The sequence below is a fragment of the Branchiostoma floridae genome, chromosome 10 (assembly GCF_000003815.2).
Source record: "Branchiostoma floridae strain S238N-H82 chromosome 10, Bfl_VNyyK, whole genome shotgun sequence".
NCBI lineage: Eukaryota > Metazoa > Chordata > Leptocardii > Amphioxiformes > Branchiostomatidae > Branchiostoma > Branchiostoma floridae.
This window is the reverse complement of record NC_049988.1, coordinates 437,737-465,012: the sequence shown is the minus strand read 5'-3', so window position 1 is coordinate 465,012 and position 27,276 is coordinate 437,737. Positions and strand designations below refer to the sequence as shown.

Below are 27,276 nucleotides of genomic sequence, written 5' to 3'. Positions count from 1 at the left end.
CAGTATCTTACGAACGCCGGACGCCCAGCACTTGTTTCCATTTGCATCTAGTTGTAATTGACAAGATAGGGCGTCGGCTTGTAGACTGTCAGCTGGCACGTTTTGACGGATTCTTAGAAAGTGTTTGATAGCGTTTAGGGAGGCTTCCAGTTGAATGGGGTACCTCCCTAATTCCGCTCTTGTGGCAAGGTTAGATGCTGGTCTGGGGATATTTAGTGCTTGTTTGCAGAATTTAAGGTGAACAGATTCAATGGGACAGGTTTTAGGGCTTTTTAATGCGCCCCAGATTTCTGAGCCATAAAGTAGAATAGGTTTGACACATGCATCGAGAAGTTTGTTTCTAACTGGTAATGAGGCGGTGGCTTTATCTAAAGATTGTTTTATTCCGAATAAAGCCTTCAGACCTTTGCCACTCAGGTATTTGTTGTTAGCTTTAAACGTGCCAGCTGCACTCACAATAATACCGAGATAAGTATAACAAGTTACAATTTCTATTTCACGATTATCAAACAGGAGAGAACAGTTTTTAGGTAGACTGCCACCCTTTTTAAATACAATAATTTTTGTTTTCCTAAGATTTACTTTTAATTTCCAAAGTGCACAATAATTTTCCAGATTGTTCAAGGAATGCTGTAATCCCTGTTTGGACTCGGAAAAAATTACCAAGTCGTCAGCATACAATGTTATAATCATGACAGTTTGAAATGCCCTCTGTTTTGAAGTTTTTCTTACTTTTAGGCAATGCTATTTCAAACAAATTATACAGAATTAATGCTGGTAGCAATTGACAGAGTTTATCATAAACGTATTTTTTTATATAACATGAAATGGAGTTTTAAAAGAAGTTTGCTTTTGTCCAAAATCAAGATGATGTGTGCACATCCATTGGCTACTGGACCTGTAAAAGCTCTGTCCCTCCCTACCCGAGATGCATCAAGCGCCAGGACAGGTGTAACGGGGCGGTGGACTGCAGAGACTACTCCGATGAGATCGGCTGTGGTATGTCAACATTCGTCGGTCTTGTAAGGTTATAAATATTGTAAATGTTGTTAAGTTCGCGGGGATTTTATTTCGCGGTATTGGGAAAAATGACTTTTCGCGGTAGTACATTGCACTGTAGTCTCTTACTGCCATGGAAATTGTTGGCGGTGGTTTTAAATTCGCGGTGAAGCGGCCACTGCGAAAACCGCGAACATTAAACTTTCTGCATTTACAGCAGTACAGATGTATCTATTGTTTGTTTTACGATTTGTTTATGAATAATCAGTTCTGAAATTTTATTTTATGACGTTTAAAACTGATATGTTCGTTTGTCCCAACAAGAACATTTCCGTCCCAGGGCGAAGGGAAAGTCATTGAGATATCCCTTACGATAGCACTGCGTTTCATTGACAACTGGATGTTAACACTGTATAACTGTATGTTATCTCTCCAAGGAATACAGCATTAGGAAGAACTGTCTTTGAAAATTGCTTAAAAAACCAAGAGCTAAACTACGAATCAGTTAATATATAGACTACGAATTGAACCAGGAAGTCATAAGCATGCGCAGGGTATCTGTGCAGTAGAAGATGAAGTGCAATTCGTCGTAGATTGTAACATTTATGTCGATGATAAAATGTGATACTTTTATATGTATGTTCGTCTTTGTTGCGACCTCTACTTAGCTCTGCTGTAAAAAAAAAATTACAAATTCATTCATTAGTGAAGCTATTCTGAACGTCTTCATCGAGTACGTGTTTTTTTTCCAATGATTGTACGCAGATTTCTGTGGACAAGACGCAATGGCTGGCTTCAACGTATGGGACAACGCCCTGGTCATACAGGGAGAGGATTCATCAGGAATATATCAGGATGGCTGCATTCCGCATGACTACGTCTGCGATGGGATAGACGACTGGTTTACACAAGACGAGACCAACTGTGCTCAAGGTATATACTAGTACCTAACAAGAGCTATCTTCTACCTAAAAATCGTGACCGTAGCATGTTTAGAGCATAAGATGTTCAAAACACAAATGATGAAACAATGTCAATGGTAGCAGGGTCCAAAAATCTATTTGGCTCATATTTCGCTCCCGGATAGTACTTTGTCTACAATCCCTGAAAACACCTCCCTTTTTTATCAAAACTCATGGTTGCCACAGTATTATCTAATCTTTTGACCATTTCCCTCAATTTTTGGCCCCTCAAAAACACGAAAACCGCAATACTCTATGGCAGTATCGCTGCAATACCACAGCAACAATCTGAAAAAAAATTAAGGCGTTGTTGACAAAGTGCTGTAAATCACTGTGCAAGGTATGGTCCAAATTGATGTTTTCAGCATTGTTTCATCATTAGGCCATGTATTGATAATATCCGCTCGAGCATCAATTGCCCTTCGTTTAAAAGAATCCGACCAGTAAAAAGAGCACATATTAGTTGTTGATTAAAAAGATATTGATGCAAATTAGGAAGTTTTACTCATTGAAACTTGAACCCCTTGATTTTACCGACCCCCACACAGCACCCACATACTAAATATCATGTTATTCTATTCTTAACTACTGGACAGACACGGCAACACACACACACACACACACACACACACACACACACACACACACACACAAACGACTCAGGGAATATCTTTCAACTGTCTTAGTGACACTGTTATACACGCACTAAGACATGTCATAAAACTTTTATAGCTGTATAAATGACATACCTATTTTCTATTGAAATAAACAGGACTCATCAATGACTGTCCAGAATGGCAGTGGCAGTGCCCTGGAGAGAATACCTGCTTGTCACATAAAAAACGCTGTAATACTCTACTAGACTGTGCGACAGGGGAGGATGAGAATCACTGTGGTAAGTGCATCATGTCGTATTCGGGTCGTCTGTATACGTATGGTGCGCAATTAACTTATTGTTCAAATGTAATAAAAAGAGTCGGATCCCGACTGCGCATCAAAGTTTGCATGTAATAAAAAGTGTTTGTAAAATTGGAGCCTGTATGACCCATTTCCTACCACTACATGTTCTAAGGCAGTAATACTTCCTGTGAAGATTTTCTCGAGGAGAAACGTTCAAAACAGTCCTGTGGACTAGCATTCCTGCGGATCGTCTCCCTGCATGCATGCATGGGACCCTTCCTGGTAGTCATGCTGCGGAGAAGCAATGGATCGCTGGGGACGCTTTCTCTCCCATCAAGCATTGCGCGAATCCAATAGCTATACCCTTTCCTTATGTGTCTAGTCATTCAAAACCTTCTCCCGCCATTTCATTCGCCAATTATTTCAGGCTGCGTTGCCAACTTTTTAAAAAGCATTTCTTGTCTTACTTAAAACAGATGCGTTCTGTGAGTCCGTGGGTGGATGGAGATGCCAGTGTGACCAGCTGACCAAGTGCTACTTTGCCGAAAACATCTGCAATGGCTTCAGCACTTGTTTTTCACCGGACGGGAAAGGATGTGATGACGATGAGCAGCTTTGCGGTAATTTTCTATCGCCACATTCCTAAAGACTTTCTTCTTCGGAACCTAAATGTTCACTTGGCAAACAGACAAGATAATGAAACTTGCACTACTATGGTACGCATGGAGCTAGTCGTATATATGATAAGCTTGGTATGTTTTAAAAAAGCATAAATGTAGTCCCATAAGCTTTTTTGTACTGTCGGGGCATCAGGTTGTCATTCATTGTGTATATCGGTACGGTATCGGACGGTGGAGCTCAACACAATGTAGATCAGGTACCCATTGTTTCACCTGGGTGGAGTGAGGAAAACTATGTAAAGTACCTTTTCCCAAGGATACAACTTCTAGCTAGGAGCGTTAGGAACGAAACCTGTCGCCTCTGGCTCAAAAGTCAGCTTCTCAGCTATGAGGAATGCGTAGATTAAGTTATTGTTGAATGCTAAGTAAAACCTAACTGATACTTTGCATCATTTTTCAACATTGCAGATGAGTATTGCAAGTCGGTTGGTGGCTTCGATTGTGGTGAGAATGTCTGCATAGAGCGCCATCTAGTTTGCGATGGGCATCCCGACTGTGACTTTAGAATATTCTCGGGCGCACCAGCAGATGAACAGGGTTGTGGTAAATGATTATAATTCTTCTCTTGCATCTATTGCATACTTAGTTCAATGTTTTATTACAACAGACATTCTCTATGCAAAGGAATGCAGAAATGAAAAAGAAACTGTTGACAAGAATACACTGTACAATAGTAGAACAATGTTGTAAGAGAACAAGCTTGTTCATCATTCCGAGCACGCATGCGCAAAGTCAAAGATGAAGCACCTGACTTGTGAATTGTTCTTTTCTTGAACATGCTTTATAATATAAATGTCTAGACGTATTAGGGCCATTTGCATTATAATGTTGAATGATTAGCATAAGAGTGTTTTGTTACTGACTTGGTAGCATTCACCGTTTATTGTTTATTGTTTATTTGAATTCATCACACAGTGATTGGGAGGGCAAAACAGGTTCGAACAACCTTTACAAGTTGCCCTCCCTCACATGAAAATGACACCAGTACATACAAATCAATAACATACAAGCCAACATCAATACATACAATACAGGTCATAATATAGGTCATATATATATATATCGAAAGCATAACCTGGGTAGCACTACTAGTACTTATAAAACTATTGCCTAGCGCGGCCTCAAAGACACACATGAGCCACACCCACAAGAAGTGGACCAAGTGCAAGGTTGGTCAAGACTGTATTGTAAACTGAGTCTGACATAGGCAGACTTGACCAAACCGTTGACCTTTCGCATGCGTACTCGAGATAGCGAATGAGCTTATTGCTTTGAATTAGAAACTATTGAGAGTATCACCGCCAATGGAGCTACCATTCAGGTCGGCTCTTCAATTTCAGCTACTTTGTGTGTCTATTCTTTATAATTCTCATCAGTTTGTCTTCTGGAATGCAAGCTTACTAGTCGATTTTATTCAGTCTTTATAACGTTGTGGCACCATAAACATATTGGGGCGGATGATTATTCCTTTATAGGACCTTTGCACTGAAACCGAATCAACAGGAATCAAGCAGAACCAGCCGGAATGAATGAATGTATTTGCAAAATTCGTGCCATGTTTGAGGCCGAAATGCCACCAGAAAAAAGATTCTTTTCTATTCTTGAGAATTTCTAGTGTATTCTAGAAGTTCTCACTGCATTCCAGATATTCATTTGGCCACATTCTGGCAGAATTCAAAGTGGCTTGCCGTTTCGGTTCTCCATCGAATGAGATAAGAGTGTTTCGAATAATGTTGGAATGCCATAGAATACGGTCATACTGCACTTAGAATACGCTTTTTTCGCAGTTCAGCACCTTTTGGGCCAGCCACAAGAGCGGACACAAATAGAATAGATATCTGGAATGCAGTGAGAATTTCTAGAATACACTACGAATCCCTAGGAATAGAAAATAATTTTTATTCTGACGACGTTCCGGCTCATTATTGCTCTTGTGTGAAGATGCCATTACAAATCAACTCGACTTTAATGAGCTTTCATGTCCACTACAGGTAGTTGTATCGGGTTTTGGACAGCTATGGCGATGGAGATGGAGTATCTGGGAGTGTCAGACTACTACAATCATACCTGCAGCTCAGGAAAGTGCGCTGGAAGTTACGACTTGTGTGACGATGTCAACACATGCGGGAACTGGGAGGATGAACAAGATTGTGGTGAACTTTTTTTATTCATTTATCTATTAAATTGCAACACGGCAACAACACAGATGACATCACAGGTAGCATCGATGCAAATACCTCTATTTGTGGGTTCTTTTATCTATTTCATCTATTTGAATTTGGGTAATAGAATGATAACAATGATTAGTATAATCATTTCAAACACGACCCGTGCGTAATGGAACTGGACAAAAGCGCCCCTGACTGTATCAGGCTTAATATTTTTTTCGTACCTTTCCAGTGTCAGTGACTTGTCCCTTCGTAAAATGTGAAGCAACAAACAAGTGCCTGTCAGATGTTCTGTTATGTGATGGAATTCCTGGATGTTTGGATGCTACTGACGAAGAGATTTGTGGTGGGTGTTATTTGGAAATAGCCGATATCTTTTGAATCAATATTGGCATTATTGTTTTTTTGTACCGATAGATAACAGAAAGTATAGGGTCGATTATTACATCGTTTATATAAACAGCTACCGCGGAAAAAAAAAGAATATGCATCATTTCACAACTGAGTACAGACGACATGCCAAACACATACGAATATGCGGCAAACGGAACATAGAGATATAGGTGCGAACAGACATGGACCGTTCACAATACGCAGAGTAATAATCGATCTTTAGGTTTGTTCATATCGTATGATAGTCATATAACTGGACTGCCTTACAGTAGTAATAATAATAGTATGATACGACTGCAACATCGTTTTATGATCACCGCTATGTATCCATTTGCTGAGACACACAATACGTGTAGAACACAAACTAAGTTCCTTTTACATGGATACACATGCAAATGTACAAACACAAGACTTACAATAAACAAAACAGGTTGACATCAATATTTTAATCTTACTTATTGCTGTTTCCCCCTAGAATTGACAGAATGCAGGGATACATCGATAGGTGTCGATACATTCAAAGAAATCAGCAGCGCTCAATACTGCGATGGTAAAGCCGACTGCAGATCGGGCGCAGACGAGAGCCCAAAGAAATGTGGTAAGTATTGTGTTATTCTGTATATTAATGTTAAACTTAGCAAGATTGGACTTATCTATGAGGGTTGGGATCTGCCCGAGTCATCCCTGCCCCTACTCCGCAATTGCAAGGAGGCGGGGGGGGGGGGAGGGAGCAGATGATCTACGCAAGCCTGACCTACTTCTCGCGTTCTCTCGCGTTCTCTCGCGAGATCGATACTAGGTCATTCTACGTGAGCAAGATGGACTGTCAGCCATCGAAAATTTGGAGGTATGTACAGGACCTTTAAAAACAGACATTGCTTCAAGAAGATTTGAAGTAACTCAACAGTCCAACATGTCTATGTCAAGGAATGAACAATCCACTGACCACCTAGTCCGGTACTCTATCTGTATATCGTGACATCACAGGAACAGTGGATTGCTCATTTCTTGATATAGGTTAGAAAGTTTATGTCGGCCCCTCTTTTTTTGTCCAGGAATGGTTGTAAAGCCTTGATGTAGATGGCTACTTTTATTCCTCTGCAAAAAAGTCCGATTCTGTGTCCTGTATTCTTACTTTCTCCAGTAAGACCAAGTGTCAAGATGACAATGTATGTCTGTGTTGGATCGCTTATTCCTTGACAAAGCTGGATTTGAACTGTCGAAAACCTGGTCTATTTAAAAAAATGTATTTTCTGTAACGTTGGAGATTTTTTTTCATTTGTCACCCTTGACGCAGCCTAGTGACGCTGGGTGACACTAACAGTTAATAGTGACGCTCCTAGTTTATTCATTTTGCAATGGGTGCTTATAAATTGTAGCAAATATTGTTCGGAAGTGGAGATGCTTTTCCCACAATCCACAATCAACGTATCTTTTATAGCTATGTATACAGACAGACTCCCATGCATCACATCCAATCGGTTTGTCTCAACCCAAAACATCTGTGACGGCATACCGGACTGCTCCGATACCTCGGACGAAGATGCCTGTATTAGTAAGCTTAATGACATTTTTTAAACATGCGTACAAGCGAAATATGCTTATGTACGATATGGTGAATATATATCGCATCCTTCGGTCAGTGATGACAATGGAAAAATCCTTAGGCTAATTGACATCAGCCCCAGAGCTTTGGCTATGGCTAAACAGTCCTATGTGTGAATGACAGTCTCTATCACATGGTACGGTGTATGGGTGGAGTGCATTTCCGTTTCCCTAGCCCTTGGGCCATACAGTTTTACCAGAATTTGCTAACGTTAATGTACTTATTCATTTTGCATTCAATTTAGTAAGATTTGTATATATATGGCGTTTGGGGCAAAGAGCATAGTACTTACAAGAGGCCAACTAAAAAAGAATTAATTTGAGTAAGAATACAACAAGGAATACAGGATGGATATCCAGAAACAATAAAGGGGTAACAGTGTAACAAAACTAGTTTGCAATGTATCAATCGAGGTGTACAATTAAAACCTAATCGTAAAATCAGCAAAAGCGTAGAAAGTCCTTTAGAAGTCACTTTCACAAATGCGTGGCTTTGGTAGAGACCTTCAGTTGGAATAGGTTATGGTAATTACAGTCTTATTCGTAGCACCAAAGAAACAAGATAGAATAAAATATTTACAAATGCCTAATTTACATAGGCTAAAAATGCCTCACAAAGGCTAAAAATGTTATAAGGACTCCAAACTCTCACTACATACATTTTTCTCTTCTTCCAAGGTATTGGAGCTTGTTTACTTCCAGTGCCTTTACTCCTTGAGGAGTACTCCATTGAAGGAAGTACAAGTCCCTCCACCAATTTTAGGCGCGATCTGTCCTTAACGCAATGGGTGGTTGAAGGTCTTGATGACTGGATACAAATTACGTTGGAAACCGCTGTACAGTTGACTGGAATAGTTGCTTCTGGGTTCAAGTCGTCGCAGCCTCACACATTTACCCTGAAGTACGGAACGGGAGCTGACTGTTTGAAGACTTACAGGGAGGGGGACAGAGCAAAGGTGTTTGATACTGAGGCCTTTACTTTTGTGTAGACTATGATGTTCTCGGTAACAGTAGTTAGCCTTTATCCCCCGGGGTAATCTATAACCGTTTCTAAGTATATTACATAAAGGTATGTAGGGATATCAAGTCGACGACGTTGGTTCAAAGAGAAAGCATTATTTGGAAAATACACATAGTGTTTTGAATCCACCGTCCGTAAACATGATAGCCTTAAATCATATTTAAGAAAATAAAAACAATCGACATAGGTTGCAACGGAAAAAAAAACTATAACATTTATAACAACGCGCTGCTTTAGAGTGGTTTCCTTCTTATTTGCGAGATTTGTCGAATGAATAGTGCGTATATTTGACGATGCAACCATACTTGTTTCATCTTAAGGGTTCTCAATTCTTAAATGCTTGATACATATTTAGGAATCAAATGAGTACTATCAGATCTACAAATAATACAGTCCTACTAACTAAAGCAAAATGTTTTGTCCCTGTCCCTTTGATTGCAAAAGGTATTCGAAACACCTTCGAACAGTGCGGCTAGAGTTGAGTACTACCTGGACATAGCAGTCCATGCCAAAGTGGTGAAACTAATACCACAGTCCTGGCTGGACATGGCTGTTCTGGACGTAGGACTATTGGGATGTCCTATCAAAGGTATGATTTGAAATTTTGACCACGAGATACGTTTACATTGAAAATATTCCTGACATAGGCTTGCTGACGTATGGTTGCTGTCATTGCATGAGTTGCCCATCTCATTGTTTACTGTCATTTGTATGCTGAAACACAGTGTGTACGTATGGTGTATCTTGAACACAATTTGATTTTTTGGTATTTGTTTACACTTAAGCCATAGTGAGTATGTTTTTACTATTACATGGATATATAGAATATATGAATATATGTGTTTTATATGAAATATCAATAATCTTTATCAACAAAATAATATACTGTCACATGCGCAAATGTTGATTATATAACGTAAAGTGTAATTTTAATCCAGTCTACAGATTCAGTCAAATGGATAAAGAAAAGAATAAAAGAAATTCAATGTGTATGCAGATTTGTTTCTTTGAAAAAATGTTTGGCATATGGTTTGGATGATTGAATAAGTCACTTCGAATCTCAGAGCAACGTGTTAAGGACATGTCCTGTGGCAAAGGCTGGACGATGTTTGAAGAACGTTGCTACCAGAAGTTTTCCTCGCCGCTTGTCTGGTGGGCTGCTGAGAGGTACTGCCAAGCTCTGGATGGTCATCTGGCTGCCGTCAACACACTACAGGAAAACGAGTTCATCCGCAGCAGCTTCGGAAACGGGTGGATAGGGCTGACGCTTGATGCCATTTTGATCAAGAACGAAAGACAGGTATCCGATTTTGCAAATTGTTCTTTATGTGCCTTACCACTTGAGAAAGGAGTGTGTAATTCAGCCAACAGGTTGTGAAATGGTTCTCTCCAGTTGTATCATTATTATCATTTTCATAATTATCATTGTTATTATTACTATTCTCTTATGGCGCATTTATGTCAAATCAATCTGTAGACACAGTTTAACCTATGGAATGTATTTCATTCTCGATGATTTGTTGTTGTTATCACAATCATTTGCGTACCTCTTAGATGGTAACGAATTGAGCTGGAGTTTCTAGTTATAGGCTTAAGAAAAATACGTTAATATGTTTTCGGTTACCCGACAGGCTGTGGCGCTATTTTGCAATGTTACGCAGCATTTGTACGATCACTTCGGCCAAGATCTAAAAAAAGAAGCAAAAAGAGAATCCCTACACACCTCTTACTCCTGACATTTTTTTGTCCTTTTTAGAAAATAGTCAATTTGACGTGGAGTGATGGAAGTCCTGCCGGAAACGCCTTCCGGGAACAGAACATCTCATACGATGTTTTCCAGGAATACATTTGGCGACTCAACGACCCTTTCTGTGCTTTCCTAGAAGACCACGGTACGTTCATGTTACATCACCACTAGCCACTATCCCCTTAGTTCCCGTTCTACATGCCTAACCTACATATTTGTAACAACTTGGACCGCGATAACGTTTGATACAAGTGTTCCGGACAGTGTGATAAAAAGCCGTACCACACAGCTGCAGGCTTCGAAGTTATATCACACAGGCTTCTATCGAATAATTCGGACGGTTTCTGTGCACGCCAGCGCGGCGTGGTCGAAAATTCGGATAACCGATTCAGACGTTGGAACATTACTGTTGAAACAATGTTTGTTCGTGGGCACCAAATTTTCCAGCGCATGGTGCATCGAAACATGTGTTTTCTCAGGTGGGTATGACATAAATAAAATACAACACGGTGTATTCCACATCACTATCGGTCCCAGCCCTCCTGCGGGTCGGATCACCGTCCGGCCTTCGGGCGATCCTACAGGCGGTCGGGCTGGTACTTTGTGAGACCGAGTAGCGCAGCGGAACCGTGTTCGGCCCGTGACCGAGAGGTTGCGTTTTCGAATCCGGCTCCCGTGTTACCGATCTTGTGCCCTTGGGAAAGGCACTTTACAAGAATTTCCTCACTTTACTCAGGTGAAAATGAGTACCTAGCTTCGGCTAGGACCGTTCCTAGGATAGGACGTTAAATGGAGGTCCCGTGTCTGGGGATAGCCATACCCCAGGCACGTTAAAGAACCCGCCACACGTGCGATGGTGCGGTGTGAGTGGTTCAAAACCTACAGTACCTTGGCCGCACCTGGGGCAATTAATGTCGTATTGAGGTCACCTGAGTAGCGCCGAATGGCACCTCGCTCCAGACACTTGCGACAGTCGTATTGAGGTCACCTGAGTGGCGCCGAATGGCAGCTCGATCCAGACCCTTGCGACAGTCGTATTGAGGTCACCTGAGTGGCGCCGAATGGCAGCTCGCTCCAGACCCTTGCGATTTAGCCCCGCCTATTGTAAGCTCCTCGCAATTCAGCCCCTGGCTGCAAAGCGTGAGTAGTCGGCCCACCCAATAACAATAACAATAGCAATACCTCGAGTGATACAGTGATTCTATATGTATACGGAATGTAGGCACCGTAATATTGTTGGAAAGGTGTGATTTTACATGACGATTTATATTTATACCCTTGAACTTTTACAGGTTCCTGGAGTCTCCAACCTTGTAGCCTGATCGAGAAAGAATTTATATGCGAAAAAGGTATTCTTACAAGAAAATGTGCCTTACTTTAAAGCAAACTTGGTACACATCTGGACAATATGTTTGGTTTGCATACGTTTCGACAACAATCTAGAGAAAATGATTATTAGGCATTTTGATAACGCCTTTTATTCTATTCTATTGGTAAAATAATTTTCCCCAATATTTTCCCATCAATTTTGGCGTATGAAGACTTTTTGCCAAACATGCTCTTTGAAACGTCATCATGCTGTATCCGCGTGCTACTCTCTTAGTTCCTGGCAATACCGATAGGAAAGTATACGTACATGGAGGCATGTTTAAAGATTGATACTATAACGAAAGGGCTTGGTTCTTTTTAGATCCTTCATCCCATATCGGAGGTGATGGCAACGAAACTGAACAGTGTAGCAACGCTGACCTAACAGCTGGCAGAGACGATTTGCACACATATATTCCGGAAATGACAGGTATGAAAACCTGAGAGCCTTACAATAGCAGGTAGTGGTGTAGCATTGCCTATGGTTGTTTACCCAATACGGAGTGCATGTAATTTAATGCCTTTCATTTATCAATACAGTCAAACCGGTATTAACGTTCACCTTTGCATATAGCGACTACCTGGCCATTATGGTCTCTTTTTATCGGTCCCTTGGATTTTTCTCATTGACCTAAGCATTAAAAAATAGTCTAAGAAGATAACGACCACCTGTCCAAAGCGTCCACGGCCACACGATTTCCGGTCCAGTAGATACAGAAACACTGCCTATTGTAAACATACGGTACCCGAATATCACCCTGCACCGGGTTTAAGTCGTAGTTTACAAGTTCCCGACAGGGTCATTTTGGCGGTAGCGGAAGGTACGCGTGCCTTGAATGTTAGAGCGCTAGTCTTCGTCGGCGAATTTACCAACATTGCGCATGACAATATAACTCATTTTCGATAGACTTTGGCAGTGTCAGTTGAATTTTGAAACGATCAAGACAATGTTACTTGGCTAGAAAGATTAGTTGTTACTGAAATCATGTGTAACTTACTACTCGTGGCCACCTGTCTATAGTGGCCACATTTCTCCAGTCCTTTGAGTGGACGCTATTGAAAGGTTTGACTGTATTCCATTCTACTCATATTTGAATTTGTTGTTTCAATTAGTGTGTGATGATTGTATGGCACATCAGACAAGCTGTGGGTATGTCCGATGTGGCAGCTCTGACCAATACCGCTGTGGCCTGATCTACTCTCCCGGATACCCGACTGCCTTTCCTTCTTCAGTCATCTGCTTGTGGACCATCGACGGTCCGAGCGGAAGCTACGTCAGCTTAGTGCTACTGGATGTAGATTTGCCCGGATATTTAGGAGGTGCCTGCACCAGCCGTGTGCTGCAGATCAGGGATAGGTTCCTGACGGTAGGCTGGAATACGATCCACGGGCTGTGTCGTGGTGAAAACGAGCAGAGGCTCTTTGTTTCCAGCTCCAATGACATGCAGTTGGCCATGCTGGCGACACGAAGTGGTGGTGATGTCGGCGGCACTCGTGGATTTATGGCAACGTTCAACATCAGTACGTTCATCGCCAGCGGTCAGGTACAAAACCTTCCGGATGATGCAGGTAAGAACACATAATTTGTTTTACTAGATTATAGATATGTAGACTGAAACAAGCCCACAATTTGTGAAAGGTTAAAAATCTGGGGTTTAGTTGAATGTTCCAGACCATGTCCTATATTGAATCGGTCCATCTTAAATCCAAGCCCGATTGAACTCCGTTAGTCTCGTTCACGGAATGGGCCGTTTTTGCTATTTCAAGTATATGACCTTGAAGCCACGTAACTGCAGCAATGGGTGGTGTCAGATAGCAAATGTCACCCCTCGTCTATGTTCAAGGTTCAGTGGCGGCGGAAAATATGTTGTGGGGTGGGGGGGGCGTCGCAAGCTGAAACTTTGTGTATTTTCTTGATGATGGAAATTTCATTAAATCAAGCTAGTCTAACGGCAAAATTTACCCCCGAAAATGCAAGAAATGGCGTTTCAGAGAGTCCCGATTTCAAAATTTCGCCAGACCTCCCTTGTGACGGCCCGCGTCTTCGGCAAAGGACAATATGTTGCGGGAGTGTCGCTCTCAAAAATCTTTTAAACTGAATTTAACTATCGTACTTAGCTTAGTTTACAAGCAGAATGTGGCCCCCAAATGCAGGAAATGACGTTTCAGACGGTCAAGATTTCAAAATTTTCTCCGGACCTCCATAGCGATAACTTGCGCCTCCGGCGCTCACAACGACATGGTGAACTTAATTTGTGTGGGTCATCGCCCTCAAACAATTTCTTTCTATGACAAAAATGCCATCAGATTTAGCGTAGTCTGCCAGCAAAATTTGTCCCTAAAAATACAAAAAATGGCATTTCAGAGGGTGCAGATTTCGAAATTTCCCCAGACCAACCTTGCGACAGCTCGCACCTTCGGTACTCGAAATCATGAAAATATTTTTAGGGCATCGCCCTCGCTATTAAAAACCCTGTGTCTTTCTTACAGAATTGCCATCAAATTTAGCTTAGTCAGGCAGCAAGATTTGTCCCTAAAAATACAGAAAATGGCATTTCACAGGGTGCAGATTTCGAAATTTCCCCAGACCAACCTTGCGACAGCTCACACCTTCGGTACTCGAAATCATGAAAATATTTTTGGGGCATCGCCCTCGCTATTAAAAACCATATCTCTATCTTACAGAATTGCCATCAAATTTACCTTAGTCTGGCAGCAAAATTTGCTGCCGCCGCCTCTGAGGTTAGTATTATAAATTCTGAGCCGGATTTGTTTTCATAATGAATTATGGAGGCTGTGCACATGTACATTTGAGCTCACTGTCCTTGAACCATGACGGGCGGCGATACAGCTTATCTGCCACTCACGACCCGTTGCTGCAACCACGAGGCCTTCAAAGTCATATTCCGGACATAGCAACAGACTTATCCATTCCAAGAACAAGGTTGACAGAGTCACAATTATTTTCAGTGTTGTTTATATGAAGTTTTGTATTCTTTCATAATGTGATTTCCAACAGAGATGAACTTTATAATAAAAATAACATTTTAAGGATGTTACTTGACAACAAATTACTTAACAGTCAGATGTAACTTTTTGTAATTTATTGGCTAGGGTTCATTTGCCCATGCGGCTGGCATTTGTTCCGTCGAAACTGCTACCAGACCTTCCTGCACAACGTACCAGTCAACTGGAAAGAGTCAGACGCTAAGTGCCGAGAGGTTGGTGCCAACTTGACCAGCGTCGCTGACCGACAGGAAATGGAGTTTCTGCACCTGCTTTTGGTCACCAACGTTGTTGTGAAGCGTATTGCTGATCCGAAACTTTATATAGGTATCAAATGCAACGTGCCATGACTCTATTTAGATTATGTTGATTATATTGCATATAAATCAAAAACAGGTTTGAAAGAAGGCATGTTCTTAACATTATGTCTTTTACAGAGAAACGCTGCCAATATAGAAATCATGATATTATACGTGTAGGTATCAATATCAGTTAGTATTCCGGCATCTATCATATATAAGCTGCGACAATGTTTATATAGCTAAGAACAAATGATTTGTCTCTATGTTCAATAAATATTTCACTACATAAGGATGAACCTAAGTTTGAATGCATAGGAGTTCTAGAAAATGAAATTACAACTGACCTCAACATGTATAAGTCAATGTAATTTTTGGCTACAGTAAATGTAAACGTGCGTTCACATTCGTATCTAAAACAATCGGTCTAGGGATTTGACCAAGCTAAATGTACTTTCGTCTCTCCAAGGTCTGTACGACATCTATAGAAATCGAACTTTCGCCTGGACAGATGGTACCCCCGTGACATTCACGGACTGGTGAGTAGGATTTTAACGCACGTCTTGGGGCAAAAAAATAACATTTGTCTTCGTGTCAATCTATGAATCTTGTCCACGAAAGCGGTAAACTGGCTTTTCGTGCTTGTGTGTGTGTGTTTGTGTGTGTGTGTGTGTGTGTGTGTGTGTGTGTGTGTGTGTGTGTGTGAATGGGTGTGAATGGGTGTGTGTGTGTGTGTGTGTGTGTGTGTTCGCACCTAATAAGAGGCCAAAGGTCGACATGTTATGCAAGTCCGCTGCTTGGCCATCTAGACCCAATCCCACGGTCGAATCGGACATGTTTCTTGTGAGGAATTGGTTTAGTCTTTCGAAAGGGAAGCAAAATGGGGGTCCAGTGTTCGAAGACTACCCATCTTCGAGGACGCAGTGCAGCCTTATTACTCAGACTGGATACATATACTGGCTGCAATATTAATATTACACCTAGTTGATGTTGTTAATGATAATTGTCTTGCAGACTGGAAGGTGTCTGTCTTTTTTTACAACCTTTTAGCCGCTTTTCTTCGTACTGTTCCACAGCATGTGTTAGTTGTATATTCTGATCCGTCCATAGAATAATCATGTCACAAAAGCATTCTGCTCACTTCCACTGCCTCAGGTCGCCTGTGGATATCCGCACTGGGTTTCCACAACCAGATGGGGCTGACATCAACTTCTGCGTTGCCATAGTGATGAAAAACGTTTGGGGTACTGACCAATGGTATGACGTGGCTTGTGACGAACGAGACACTAGATCCTTCATTTGTAAGGGGAAGGCTGAACGAGTGACCCGCTCAGGAAATGATGTATAGACATAATGTTGTCACGAGGGTCGCTTAAAACGTTTGCCATCATTTATTTAACTTAACAGATGTCAGACAATGTGAATGGCACATCATATGAGGATGAACTGAACTGAACAGATGTTAATCACAGTACAAATGTGATAGAATTGATACGAGATAACAAAATTTTAATAAAGATACATGTAAGTATGATCAACTCATCACTAGCCTTGAAATAGAATTACAAGAAAGAAAAAAAGAAAATACATGCGGTAATGGCATACTCAAGATAAATATAAATGGTATATCAATGGTGAACAACAGTTCATGTTTGAGAAATGTGATTTTAGGACATCTAAGAAAACTCTTTAATTAATCCGAACTGGTAGTACATATGATAGGACGGGGACACCGGGCTGTTTGACTAAGTTGAGGCCTTGTCTTGTGAAGTTTCAGTAGCTACCATGGCTGTTATGTAAGAACATTACTGATAAGTGAACATAAAGAAGTTTAATAGAAGTACAGATTCCATTCCATTGTCTCAGTCTCTTCTCTGGCAGGTGCACAATACTATGCTGACCGTACATGGTCACAGTTAGTTATTGACGTGCTATTTGAGAACAAAACACTACAAGAAAGAAAAAAAAGACGGAAGAAAAGAATGAAAGAGAATGAATTAAAGACATAAAAGTCCATCATGGCTGTCGGATAGTAGTCAAAGGGCATGAGGACATATCTCTACCATCTAAGATGCCAAATTTAGATAAATGTAAAGGACATCTTTTCTAAAGTGCAGGCGGAACGTACTAGACAGTGATTGGTAAGCAGGTACTAGATGACCTTTCACCCCACAATCATATTTACCTTTCACCCCTTGCTGGTTCACACAATCGCTTTCAGGAGGATTGTGCGGAGGTAATAATCATCACTGGAAGCAGGTAAGAACGAGACATACACGCAAAATGACTTCATTTTTATGGACTATAGGGTGTAGAGGTAATTTCTATGGTATGTTGGCTACATTAGACAGAAATGTATGACTTTTCAGGGTGACGAAAATGTGAGTGTGGGGAGGGGGGCATCTTTACCTTTTCGGAAACAATTTTAAGGAAAACATATTGTTTTTTTCTCCGTTTCTTCTACTTTCTCTTCTTATTCTCCAAACAAATAAGATGTACAACCAGCTATCACCATGGTAACTGGTGTTGTAGTAGAAACCCTGTGGTGTTCGGTCACATGTAGCAAGTATCAGGGCAAAGCTCAAGGGGAGAGATTATGAATGTGTTTGTGTAAGACTAAACAGATATTGGCTAGTCTACACGACAGGCGACCGATACATCTACTCAAGATGCCACAGGGGTCATATTGGTCATTGGGAGAGTCTACTGAAAAAATGTGTGGCGCTTTTATGACGGATGATTTACTATGAACTGTAGGCAATCTCAAAGGCTTCGGGCTAAAAAAAAAAAGAATGAGGCGTAAATTTTTGTAGGCAATCACAAAAGGTTTGGAGCTAAAATGACAGCAGTAAATGTTGTGATTACAGTCAAACCTGTCCAAGACGACCACCCAGGGGACCGGGAAAAATGGTCGATTTGGACAGGTGGTCGCTGAGAAGAGTATCGACTCAAAACATGCCCGATGCAAAGTATAAATAGTTTCCGTTGTGTTTAATGGCAAATAGCAAGCACACTGCACGCACACAAAAAAAGCGAGGTCTTTAATGTGAAATACAGCACGCACACTGTAAATTTAACCCCAAGCCTTTGTCGAGCTTTTATACAATACAGTGTTTTAAAGCTCAATATTTGTACACTAACGTTTTAGACAGTAAGGGAACTTTGATGCTGTCAGTTACCATACAAGCCTTTATGCGTCACTGTGTTCTTGATCGCTGTATCTGAAATAACTACGGTGCACCTTTCGAATTCGATGCCCGGTACGTCCCGATTGCGTACTTACCCACGGGTGAATGTACAGTACAGTTGGACAAAAGCACTCACACAGATCTTTCTTAAAAATGTATGAGCTACACAGATCTTTCTTTAAAAAGTATGAGGCTATATACGTTACAGCATTCGTTCCCTTTATAAAAAACTTCTGTAACAACTAAATTCGGATTTTCTTACAACAAAATTTCCTCCCATATTACAGTAGACAGCCCCATTGACTCACCCACTTATTCTAAACATAATATCGTAATGGCAGTCAAAATCCGACGCAAACTGGCCGATTTCGGCACAAAATCGCGCTTGGTATCTTCAAAAATCGATGAAAACCTCAATTTCAAAAATAATGCGGTCGTTATGGGTCCCAATTTGGGCCGGTCGCGGTCGCGTTGGCCAGGTGGTCGTTGAGAAAAGGTCGCTTAATGCTTACGCCAATGGGAAAAAAAATCGGGACCGAGAAAAAGCGGTCGAAATGGCCAGGTGGTCGCTGAGAAGAGGTGGTCGCTCGGGCAGGGTTGACTGTAATATCGTAATGGCAGTCAAAATCCGACGCAAACTGGCCGATTTCGGCACAAAATCGCGCTAGTTATCTTCAAAAATCGATGAAAACCTCAATTTCAAAAATAATGCGGTCGTTATGGGTCCCAATTTGGGCCGGTCGCGGTCGCGTTGGCCAGGTGGTCGTTGAGAAAAGGTCGCTTAATGCTTACGTCCATGGGAAAAAAATCGGGACCGAGAAAAAGCGGTCGAAATGGCCAGGTGGTCGCTGAGAAGAGGTGGTCGCTCGGGCAGGTTTGACTGTACTATTATATAGTAAAAGTGACTAGTGTATCAGAAACATGTATATTTTGTATGGCAAAAACACACAAAAACAAAGAGAAAGTAAAACAACGCCTAACCGTAAATGGCTTGTTACTGTTAGGCTAGACCATGTGAAAATTAACATTATTTGTTTGATTGAAATCATCTAGTTTTAATTGGTCTTTTTCTTCTTATCTGATATTTTTCTATTGCATTAGTTTCGACATGGCAGAGGGAAGTAATGGGTCTCCTACTGTTCCACAGAGCTGTGGCGATGGGTCTCCGACTAGAGTTTTGTGTGTCAGGGATGCAAGCACAACCGACAAACCCAGAGCGAGAAAATCTACTTCGGCCAGTCAAACGGAATCAAACACCGATGCGAAACCCTACATGTGTGGGGAGTGTGGGTACAGGACAGCATGGGAGTCTACCTTATCCCGACACATGAGAACACACACAGGGGAAAAACCATTCAAGTGTGACCAGTGTGGATATTCTGCAGCGAGAAGATCCAATTTGAACCGACATTTAGCTGAACACACTGGTGACAAGCCCTACATGTGTGGAGAGTGTGGGTACAGGGCAGCTCGGAAGTCTAATTTATCCGATCATATGAGAACTCATACCGGTGAAAAACCCTACAAGTGTGACCAGTGTGACTATTCTGCAGCACACAAAAAAAGTTTTGACCTACATCTAGCCAAACACACCGGTGATAAGCCGTACATGTGTGGGGAGTGTGGTTACAGGACAACTCTAAAGTCTCTCTTATCCCGACATATGAGAACTCATACCAGTGTCAAACCCTTCAAATGTGGCCAGTGTGACTACTCTGCTGCACGAAAATGCAGTTTTGACCTACATCTAGCCATGCACACTGGTGATACACCCTACATGTGTGAGGAGTGTAGGTACAGAACAACAAAGAAGTCTGACTTAGTGAATCATATGAGAACTCATACTGGTGAAAAACCCTACAAGTGTGATCAGTGTGACTATTCTGCAGCACATAAATCCACATTGAACCAAAATCTAGCAAAACACACCGGTGATAAACCCTACATGTGTGGGGAGTGTGGGTACAGGACAGCTTGGAAGTCTGCCTTATCTGACCATATGAGAACTCATACCGGTTACAAACCCTACAAGTGTGACCTGTGTGACTATTCTGCAGCACATAAGTCCGCATTGAACCAACATCTAGCAAAGCACACCGGTGATAAGCCCTACATGTGTGGAGAGTGTGGGTACAGAACAGCTAATAAGTCTCATTTATCCGATCATGTGAGGACCCATACCGGTGAAAAACCCTACAAGTGTGACCAATGTGACTATTCTGCTACACAGTCGTCCGCCTTGTACCAACATCTAGCCGTGCACACTGGTGATAAACCCTACATGTGTGGGGAGTGTGGGTACAGGACAGCTAAGAAATGTACCTTATCCCGACATATGAGAACTCGTACCGGTGACAAACCTTACAAGTGTGACCAATGTGACTATTCTACTACAGTGGAATCTACATTGGACAACCATTATAAAACGCATCGTTAAAAAACAGTACATAACTGAGGAATGTGATTTCGGACATGTAAGATAAGTCCCTTATCCGAGCAGGTAGCGTACAAGTGTTGTATGTCATCTAGCTGTATAAACATACCAATTAGTATCCCTGAATGCGTAGGCGTGCTTAGGGACTTGAAGACAACTCTACAGTAGATAATCATATCACGGCAAAATTTGCCAGTGCTTGAACTTGGACAGAAAGCTCCAACAGTCTCCAGACTACCGCCACTGGTTCCACTGTCACCATGGAGACACATTGTAAACAACAACAACAATGTGACAGTACCACAACGTAGTTATGATAATCGGACACCACTACTCCAGTTTGAGAGACATGGTACACCAGAGATTTTAATACCAGTTATGATTTTTTTTTATTCGCATTGATTTAATGAGCATAGGACAAGAAGCATGTCTGATTATGTGAGTCTTCTACTCAGTAAACATAAAACAAATAACAGTCAAAGTCAACAGAAACTAAGACAAATAACAAAGGTTGACATTGAAAAGACTAAGTGAACATCAACGGAGGAAAAGTAATAATTGCAGAGTTACAATAAAGACGAACTAAAAACGGCTGTACAGGCACAGCAAGGCTGGCTTAACAATAAAATTGAACTAAAAGAATCTTCCAGTCTTTGAAATATAGTTAAACACGTGGTCGAGAATTTGACACTTTATGGAATATGGGAGGGAGGGGTTGCCCATAAGGAGTACATACGGTACGGTCAGATGAATGGAGGGGGTCGAATGAGAGTATTTCTTTCAGGTTCAAACAGGCTATAGATTGTACGAGGGGCGTTCAATAAGTAATAACCCACTTCCAGTTGTCTGATCTAGATGAAATTTTGCTTTTGTAATGATTCATATCTATATACTTTATGTTGCAAAAAAGAGCTCTGAGCTAATTGTGGTTTCTGATTTACTGGTATTTGAACTGAGTTAGGTATGACATGAACCAGGTGTGAAATGGAGCCAGTTGAGTGTCGCGCAGTGATCCGGTTTTTGTATTTGAAAGGACGCACACCAAAGGAGACTTTTGATGAAATGAAAGAAACTTATGGTCATGATGCCCCATCATATGACCTTGTAAAACGCTGGCATCCTGAATTCAAACATGGCCGGAAGTCTGTGGAAACAGCTCCTAGACCTGGTCGTCCCTCTTCTGCCATTGATGAGGCATCTGTTGGAGGACCAACATCGGGTGTCCTACAAAAAAGGTGTCCATAGCTGCATCAAACGATGGGAGAAACCCGAGAAATGCATAACTCTGGGTGGTTCCTATGTAGAGAAAGACTAATAACTGTGCCAAGTTTCGTTAATCTCCTGCTATGGGAAATGACTCAGAGTTATTACTTATTGAACGCCTCTCGTAACATATGGGTTCTTTCAACATTATACAGCTTGCAGTGTTACAGATGGTGCTCAGTAGCTAGTCTCGTTTGGATTACCACACTGACACGCAGGACTAGTTATACAATGGTGTTCGAATAGGTGTGAGTTAAGCTGGCTGAAGTCGAGTCTGAGTCTAGTTAGGTGAACTGCAGGGCGTCCGTGGCCATGGGAGTAGAGGGGGTGTCTGGGCGGGCTGTCAAAAAAAGATTCCAGTTCTTTTTTGAAAACACTGATAGATGATAATGATTTGAGTTACAAAGGAAGTTGATTCCAGGAGAGAACTGCGGCAGGTAAAAACGATCTTTTGTACTTTTCGGTTCTTAGGGCAAAGGGGAGGTAGTTCTGGTCATCTCGAAGGCCATAAGGGGTGGAATCACGAGGTTAAACGAGTTTAGATCAATAACATGGACATGCCAACAATTTTAGTGATATTTGAACATATGCTACATTATGCTATGTTGTTGCACTATTGTACATGTATTTGACAATATGTACTATTAAACATGACAGAGGCGATGGAATGGTTGCATGCGAAACTGTTTGATTTGTAGACATTGAATAAATAATTGTTTCAATGTATATGTCGGTCGTCTTTTTCCTGGTCTTAAAACCTATAACGTGATATTTGGTGTATATATGGCCGTACATTGGACATGAGTCCTGTGGACGCTGGTTCTGTTCCCTGGTATGAACAAGAAATAACTCGTGCCTCGTAATTAAATTCAGAAAGGCTTTTAGATAATAGTCAATGGGCCAGACGACATCTCTCCAGTGTCTAACTCTAAGTTGCCAAAAATTCAGATTAAATTGAACTCAGCACAAAAAGTTTGGAATATCAACTTTGGTATATCATGTTTTCGTCATTTCTGCATAAACGTCAATATATTATATATCAATAGAAAGCTTGTGTAATTTTCGTTCCTATGGTATCAAACTTATCATGATTGCAAACACATGAAATAAGCACCAGGCCTGCTTACGTGAGTGTGTCACGGAAAATAAGTGCCCAAATTTCCCTACTTCTGTTCAACACTGCGTTGTCCTGTTGGTATTGGCGCCTGTGTCAGTGATTTAATCAATCCTCTTTTCACGTCACATTTGGTATACAGAACATGCAAGCTTTGAGCACACTTGAGTAGAGAATATCTGCCCTTTCTGAGTTTAAATGGGAGAATCTTCAAAGCGGGAGCGGCAAGGAGAACCGAACGCTAACACCGTACATATTAAAGAGTAACTTCCAGCATTTGGTGGTCAGGCAACGTAATAGTCGTATAACCGCCATGTGCATAGGAAAAACAAGACTCGTGATCATTCCAGGCAACTTCAATGTGGTAAAATATAGGGACTCTATAGGGACACCATCCTCCATCCAGTCACAATATTCTACCCCTTCAATTTTGGACCAAATTGGCAAATACCATTCTGCAAGATAACAACACTTGTCCAAACAGAGCAAGGACCGTTGGATGCTGGAGTATAGTCTTACGAGGATGGAATGGCTTTCTTACGGCTTAAAGCTAGCACTCAATTGAACACATCTTGGTTCAAATTGTTTTCTTGAACAAAGAGACGCTTCGATTGACATGTCGTGTTTATTGGCGACGCCTCAGGGGCGGAGGCATTTTCTACAGTATTACGATCGCTTTGAAGGAATTTAGAAAATTCCACGAATGCATTCCCTTGGGAATTGATTTTTGGCTAAACCGTAGGGGTGTCGTCCATACACTGGCAATTGAGAACTATTCTAGTTGTTATTTTTCTTTGTTAAGGCATTCTTTGTTTTCAGGATTAATGATTTAAGGGAACGGTCTTTTTACATAGCCGGGAATGACTACGCTCCTTGCATATCATAAGCCGCACACACAGATTATTACGATGTTTTGCATGCTTTATGAATTTGCAATGAAGACCAATATGTCCCAGCTTTTTGCCGTTATGTCTCTATAAGCCTGCGCTTTTTACAATATGGAATGAAATGCTGTCAAGTGGTTAATAAATCGTTCGGAGTAATAGAGAGTCTGATTTTTAGTGGTAGGAAAATAAGATGTTTTAAAGAAGACAAGACCAATGTAGCGCAACTTTTGCCAACATCTTTTGAGCTTTGCTTTTACAAGGTGGGATGATATGCTTTCACGAGGTCAAAGAAATAATGAAGACCAATGTGTCACAGATTTTTGTCGATATCTTTTTATGAAATATGAAATGATGTGCTTTCAGGTGGTTGTCGTTTGGAATTGAAGCTGGTGTGTTACGCCGAAGGGCGGTTATACCGGCTATATAGATACAGATTACGTAAAGCCTGATTTTGAAAAATTAATAAGTCACATGTTTCAAACAAGCCATGAAACCAATGGGTTTCAAGTTGTTTAGATTCTGCTTTGAAGACTAGCACAGCTATAATAAAGGAAGGACGCAGAGACAAGATTTTCCGTACACTGGGCACGGGAGACTGTTAAGGTGGTTTGACGTTACTATATACTAGTAATGCTGACCTCGCTAACCTCGGTCTTAGCTGAGGATCTTTATTTCTCTTCTGATCTTTACTCTCTGACTATCTGTCATACAAATACATTATATCTCGTGGTCACATTTTGGCGTATCAAACAGACAGGTCTTGTCAAACCACAAAACAACGGTTATTTCATCTACGGTCCATTCATATACATGTAAAATCAACTACTACAATGTATACACTAAAATACATATTCGTGATATAAACAGTCAGTCAATCCGTGAATTCTATAACTGGTGTCATGTCAGGTTTTCTATACATGGACAAGTACGATCACAACTATCGGCTGTACGTCTTGGCTCTGCTACTGGCCTCTACTTCCCTCACAGTGCCTTCCTTCTGTCGATGGCGCTGTTCTGGATGTTGTGTGGCTCCCTTCTGTTAAGAATGTTCAAGCCGCACAAACGTATATTCTGGCTCCTCTCAGCGATGGCCACTTTTCGTGAAGGGGCTCGACCTACTTCCCTTGTGGCGGTAAGAGTCTCTATGTTGGGTGTGGTGGGAATGTGTCGTTCTGATGGACATAATATATGTCTGTCAGGAACACCTCGTCGTCGTCGCTCTTGTCCGGTAGGTTGGCCTGTGCGTTAGATCACGAGAGAACACAGTTTTACCCGTTTTATATACTATAATAATAGTGATGCTAGCAATAATGGATTATTGTAAAGTCACCCTCATAAATTTGCTACTATCGCTGCACGTCTGTTGGTGTTCTACATGGACTAAGTCACCACATGGATGGTCGTCACAGTTAGCTAATGTTCATCTCAGGAGCTGCTGTACGTAGGGAAAACGCACGCAAAGAACAAAGGTTAAAATTGAAGTACAAGAACAATTCTCTTCTCTTTCTTGTCAATTCGTAGCAACCAGAAAACACTGTAGAAATTGGAACTTCGGCATTCATGAGTCAGGTAAGCCTATCTATGCCTTGTTAGCTGAAATGCAGTGTACAGATTTTGACTTAGTTGCCTAAAGTTGTGCTAAGTTGAACTCTGGTTACTCGACGCATCGGAACATCGTGCTTACTTACCTTGACGACATACCGAAGACGTTTACCCGCAGCTGCTTCGAACATTGACCTACTGGAACCGCCATCGTCTGACGTAATCGTCAAGTACGTACCCCTGCGGCGTTGTAGCTGTGGATAGGGACGAAGAGGGAACAGCTGACCGTTACTGGAATATTCAACTGGAGAGTATATTTGGAAAGGCCAGAATATCCGCACAGTACAATGTAGACAACTACAAAAGTAGAAAGAATAAAATTAAAATCCTTATGAATGTGGGCTAGCATATAGCATGGATGTCAGACTTATGAGACTCTGCCTGCATTCAAGAGACATTATTCATAGCTGTGCTGCCTGTACATAGCTTGTAGATATGATGTTTAATTATTAGTAGTATCACATTGTATAATAATTGTATTCATTCAATCTCAACTCCCTATTAAAAACATAATTGCTCCAGACGACTCAATTAGACAGACAATTACATCAAAACGAAGACATAAGAGTGGGGTAGACATAATTCAAAATACTCCATAAGATGGGGCAACCTAACTATGGTAGCTCATGGGACTCATGGGACATAGGAGATATGTAGACATAATTCAAAAGACTTAATAAGATTGAGTAAATAAGTATTTTCAGTACTTCTAAAGAAATCATAACACCACAACTTCTGTCAATCCCACTACTGCAAAAACTTGAATGATAAAACAATGTTTATGTCCGAGTTAATCCTACATTTTCACGTTATCCTACACAAGAAGCGAGAACAAGCCGAACTTCTGTGTTAGACTAGATTTGTGATACTTTTATATGTATATTTATATTTCCGCAGCCACTTCTGAAACTGAATGTCATGACTCAAGTACATGTAGACATTTCCGAGTTAATAAAAGTCATTGTCATCACATAGACTCTTACTCCATTTGGAAGACTGTGAGGGAGGACCGATTCTCACGACCGGACCGAATCCCATAGAAGGGCCGTGAAAATCGGTCCGGCCTGAAGAAAAGCGCAAAAACTTTCCCAAACCACCTCTGAAACTGACTGTCATGACTCAAATAGACATTTTCGAGTTAATAAAAGTCATTGTCATCACATAGTTTACTCCATTTGGAAGACTGTGAGGGAGGACCGATTCTCACGACCGGACCGAATCCCATAGAAGGGCCGTGAAAATCGGTCCGGCAGTTGAGTTCAACTTCGCCAATCTGACCAGCTCCACGCCAAACGCCCGATGGCCCGGACCTTTTCGGCGTAGCGGTTAGCGCTTGTTTTGTAATCTGGCGGCCCGGATTCGAATCCCGGACTGGGAGCCAGGAGTTTTGTTTCTACTCGACTCTCACAGTTGTCCAGAAGGAGAAGGCACGGATCCAAATATGACGAGAATGGTTGAAGATTTGCACCATTGAATTGCTCTCTTCAACCAGCTGTGTATTTCCTTCATGAAATCTAACTGAAACAAAAGCTAGAACAAACAAGCGGGACCTCGAGCGACTGTCACCTGACAAGTTTGGAAAGCTCCTGAGGCGTTTTTTCATCAACATTGCTGTATAGCAGAGGTACCTCACAGAACAG

The 27,276-nt window shown here is 41.4% G+C and overlaps 3 protein-coding genes and 1 long non-coding RNA gene across 4 annotated transcripts in view; 3 read left to right on the top strand and 1 right to left on the bottom strand.

Moving 5' to 3' along the window:
* The first annotated feature begins 879 nt into the window (after positions 1–879).
* Positions 880–10,687, top strand: LOC118424193 (sortilin-related receptor-like). The gene is made up of 12 exons (XM_035832729.1): positions 880–999; positions 1,765–1,932; positions 2,734–2,856; positions 3,338–3,481; positions 3,950–4,084; positions 5,533–5,694; positions 5,942–6,055; positions 6,578–6,700; positions 7,158–7,165; positions 9,173–9,317; positions 9,793–10,028; positions 10,485–10,687. Exons 2-12 carry the CDS (start codon positions 1,785–1,787, stop codon positions 10,644–10,646), a joined length of 1,500 nt encoding a protein of 499 aa, XP_035688622.1. The 5' UTR covers positions 880–999; positions 1,765–1,784; the 3' UTR covers positions 10,647–10,687.
* A 2,275-nt stretch (positions 10,688–12,962) lies between these two features.
* Positions 12,963–16,972, top strand: LOC118423914 (lithostathine-1-alpha-like). The gene is made up of 4 exons (XM_035832226.1): positions 12,963–13,412; positions 14,958–15,176; positions 15,618–15,687; positions 16,304–16,972. Exons 1-4 carry the CDS (start codon positions 12,971–12,973, stop codon positions 16,494–16,496), a joined length of 924 nt encoding a protein of 307 aa, XP_035688119.1. The 5' UTR covers positions 12,963–12,970; the 3' UTR covers positions 16,497–16,972.
* Positions 16,973–17,315: 343 nt separating this feature from the next.
* On the top strand, positions 17,316–21,637 carry LOC118423912 (zinc finger protein 883-like). The gene is made up of 2 exons (XM_035832224.1): positions 17,316–17,407; positions 19,438–21,637. The coding sequence occupies exon 2, from the start codon at positions 19,445–19,447 to the stop codon at positions 20,771–20,773; it is 1,329 nt and encodes a 442-aa protein (XP_035688117.1). The 5' UTR covers positions 17,316–17,407; positions 19,438–19,444; the 3' UTR covers positions 20,774–21,637.
* Positions 21,638–24,610: 2,973 nt separating this feature from the next.
* Positions 24,611–27,276, bottom strand: part of LOC118423917 — a 4,248-nt gene continuing 1,582 nt past the window's right edge. Inside the window, exons 2-3 of the long non-coding RNA XR_004832137.1 lie at positions 25,723–25,830; positions 24,611–25,272 (exon numbers count right to left, since the gene is read on the bottom strand). This is a non-coding gene — a long non-coding RNA (uncharacterized LOC118423917). The remainder of the gene's footprint in view (positions 25,273–25,722; positions 25,831–27,276) is intronic.

Coding starts and splice junctions, on each gene's coding strand:
- LOC118424193 (XM_035832729.1), top strand. CDS start 1,785: ATGGCTGGCTTCAACGTATGGGACAACGCCCTGGTCATACAGGGAGAG. Junction 3,482..3,949: donor TGACGATGAGCAGCTTTGCG/GTAATTTTCTAT, acceptor TCAACATTGCAG/ATGAGTATTGCAAGTCGGTT. Junction 10,029..10,484: donor TGATCAAGAACGAAAGACAG/GTATCCGATTTT, acceptor TGTCCTTTTTAG/AAAATAGTCAATTTGACGTG.
- LOC118423912 (XM_035832224.1), top strand. CDS start 19,445: ATGGCAGAGGGAAGTAATGGGTCTCCTACTGTTCCACAGAGCTGTGGC.
- LOC118423914 (XM_035832226.1), top strand. CDS start 12,971: ATGGCACATCAGACAAGCTGTGGGTATGTCCGATGTGGCAGCTCTGAC. Junction 15,177..15,617: donor TGATCCGAAACTTTATATAG/GTATCAAATGCA, acceptor CGTCTCTCCAAG/GTCTGTACGACATCTATAGA. Junction 15,688..16,303: donor CCCGTGACATTCACGGACTG/GTGAGTAGGATT, acceptor CCACTGCCTCAG/GTCGCCTGTGGATATCCGCA.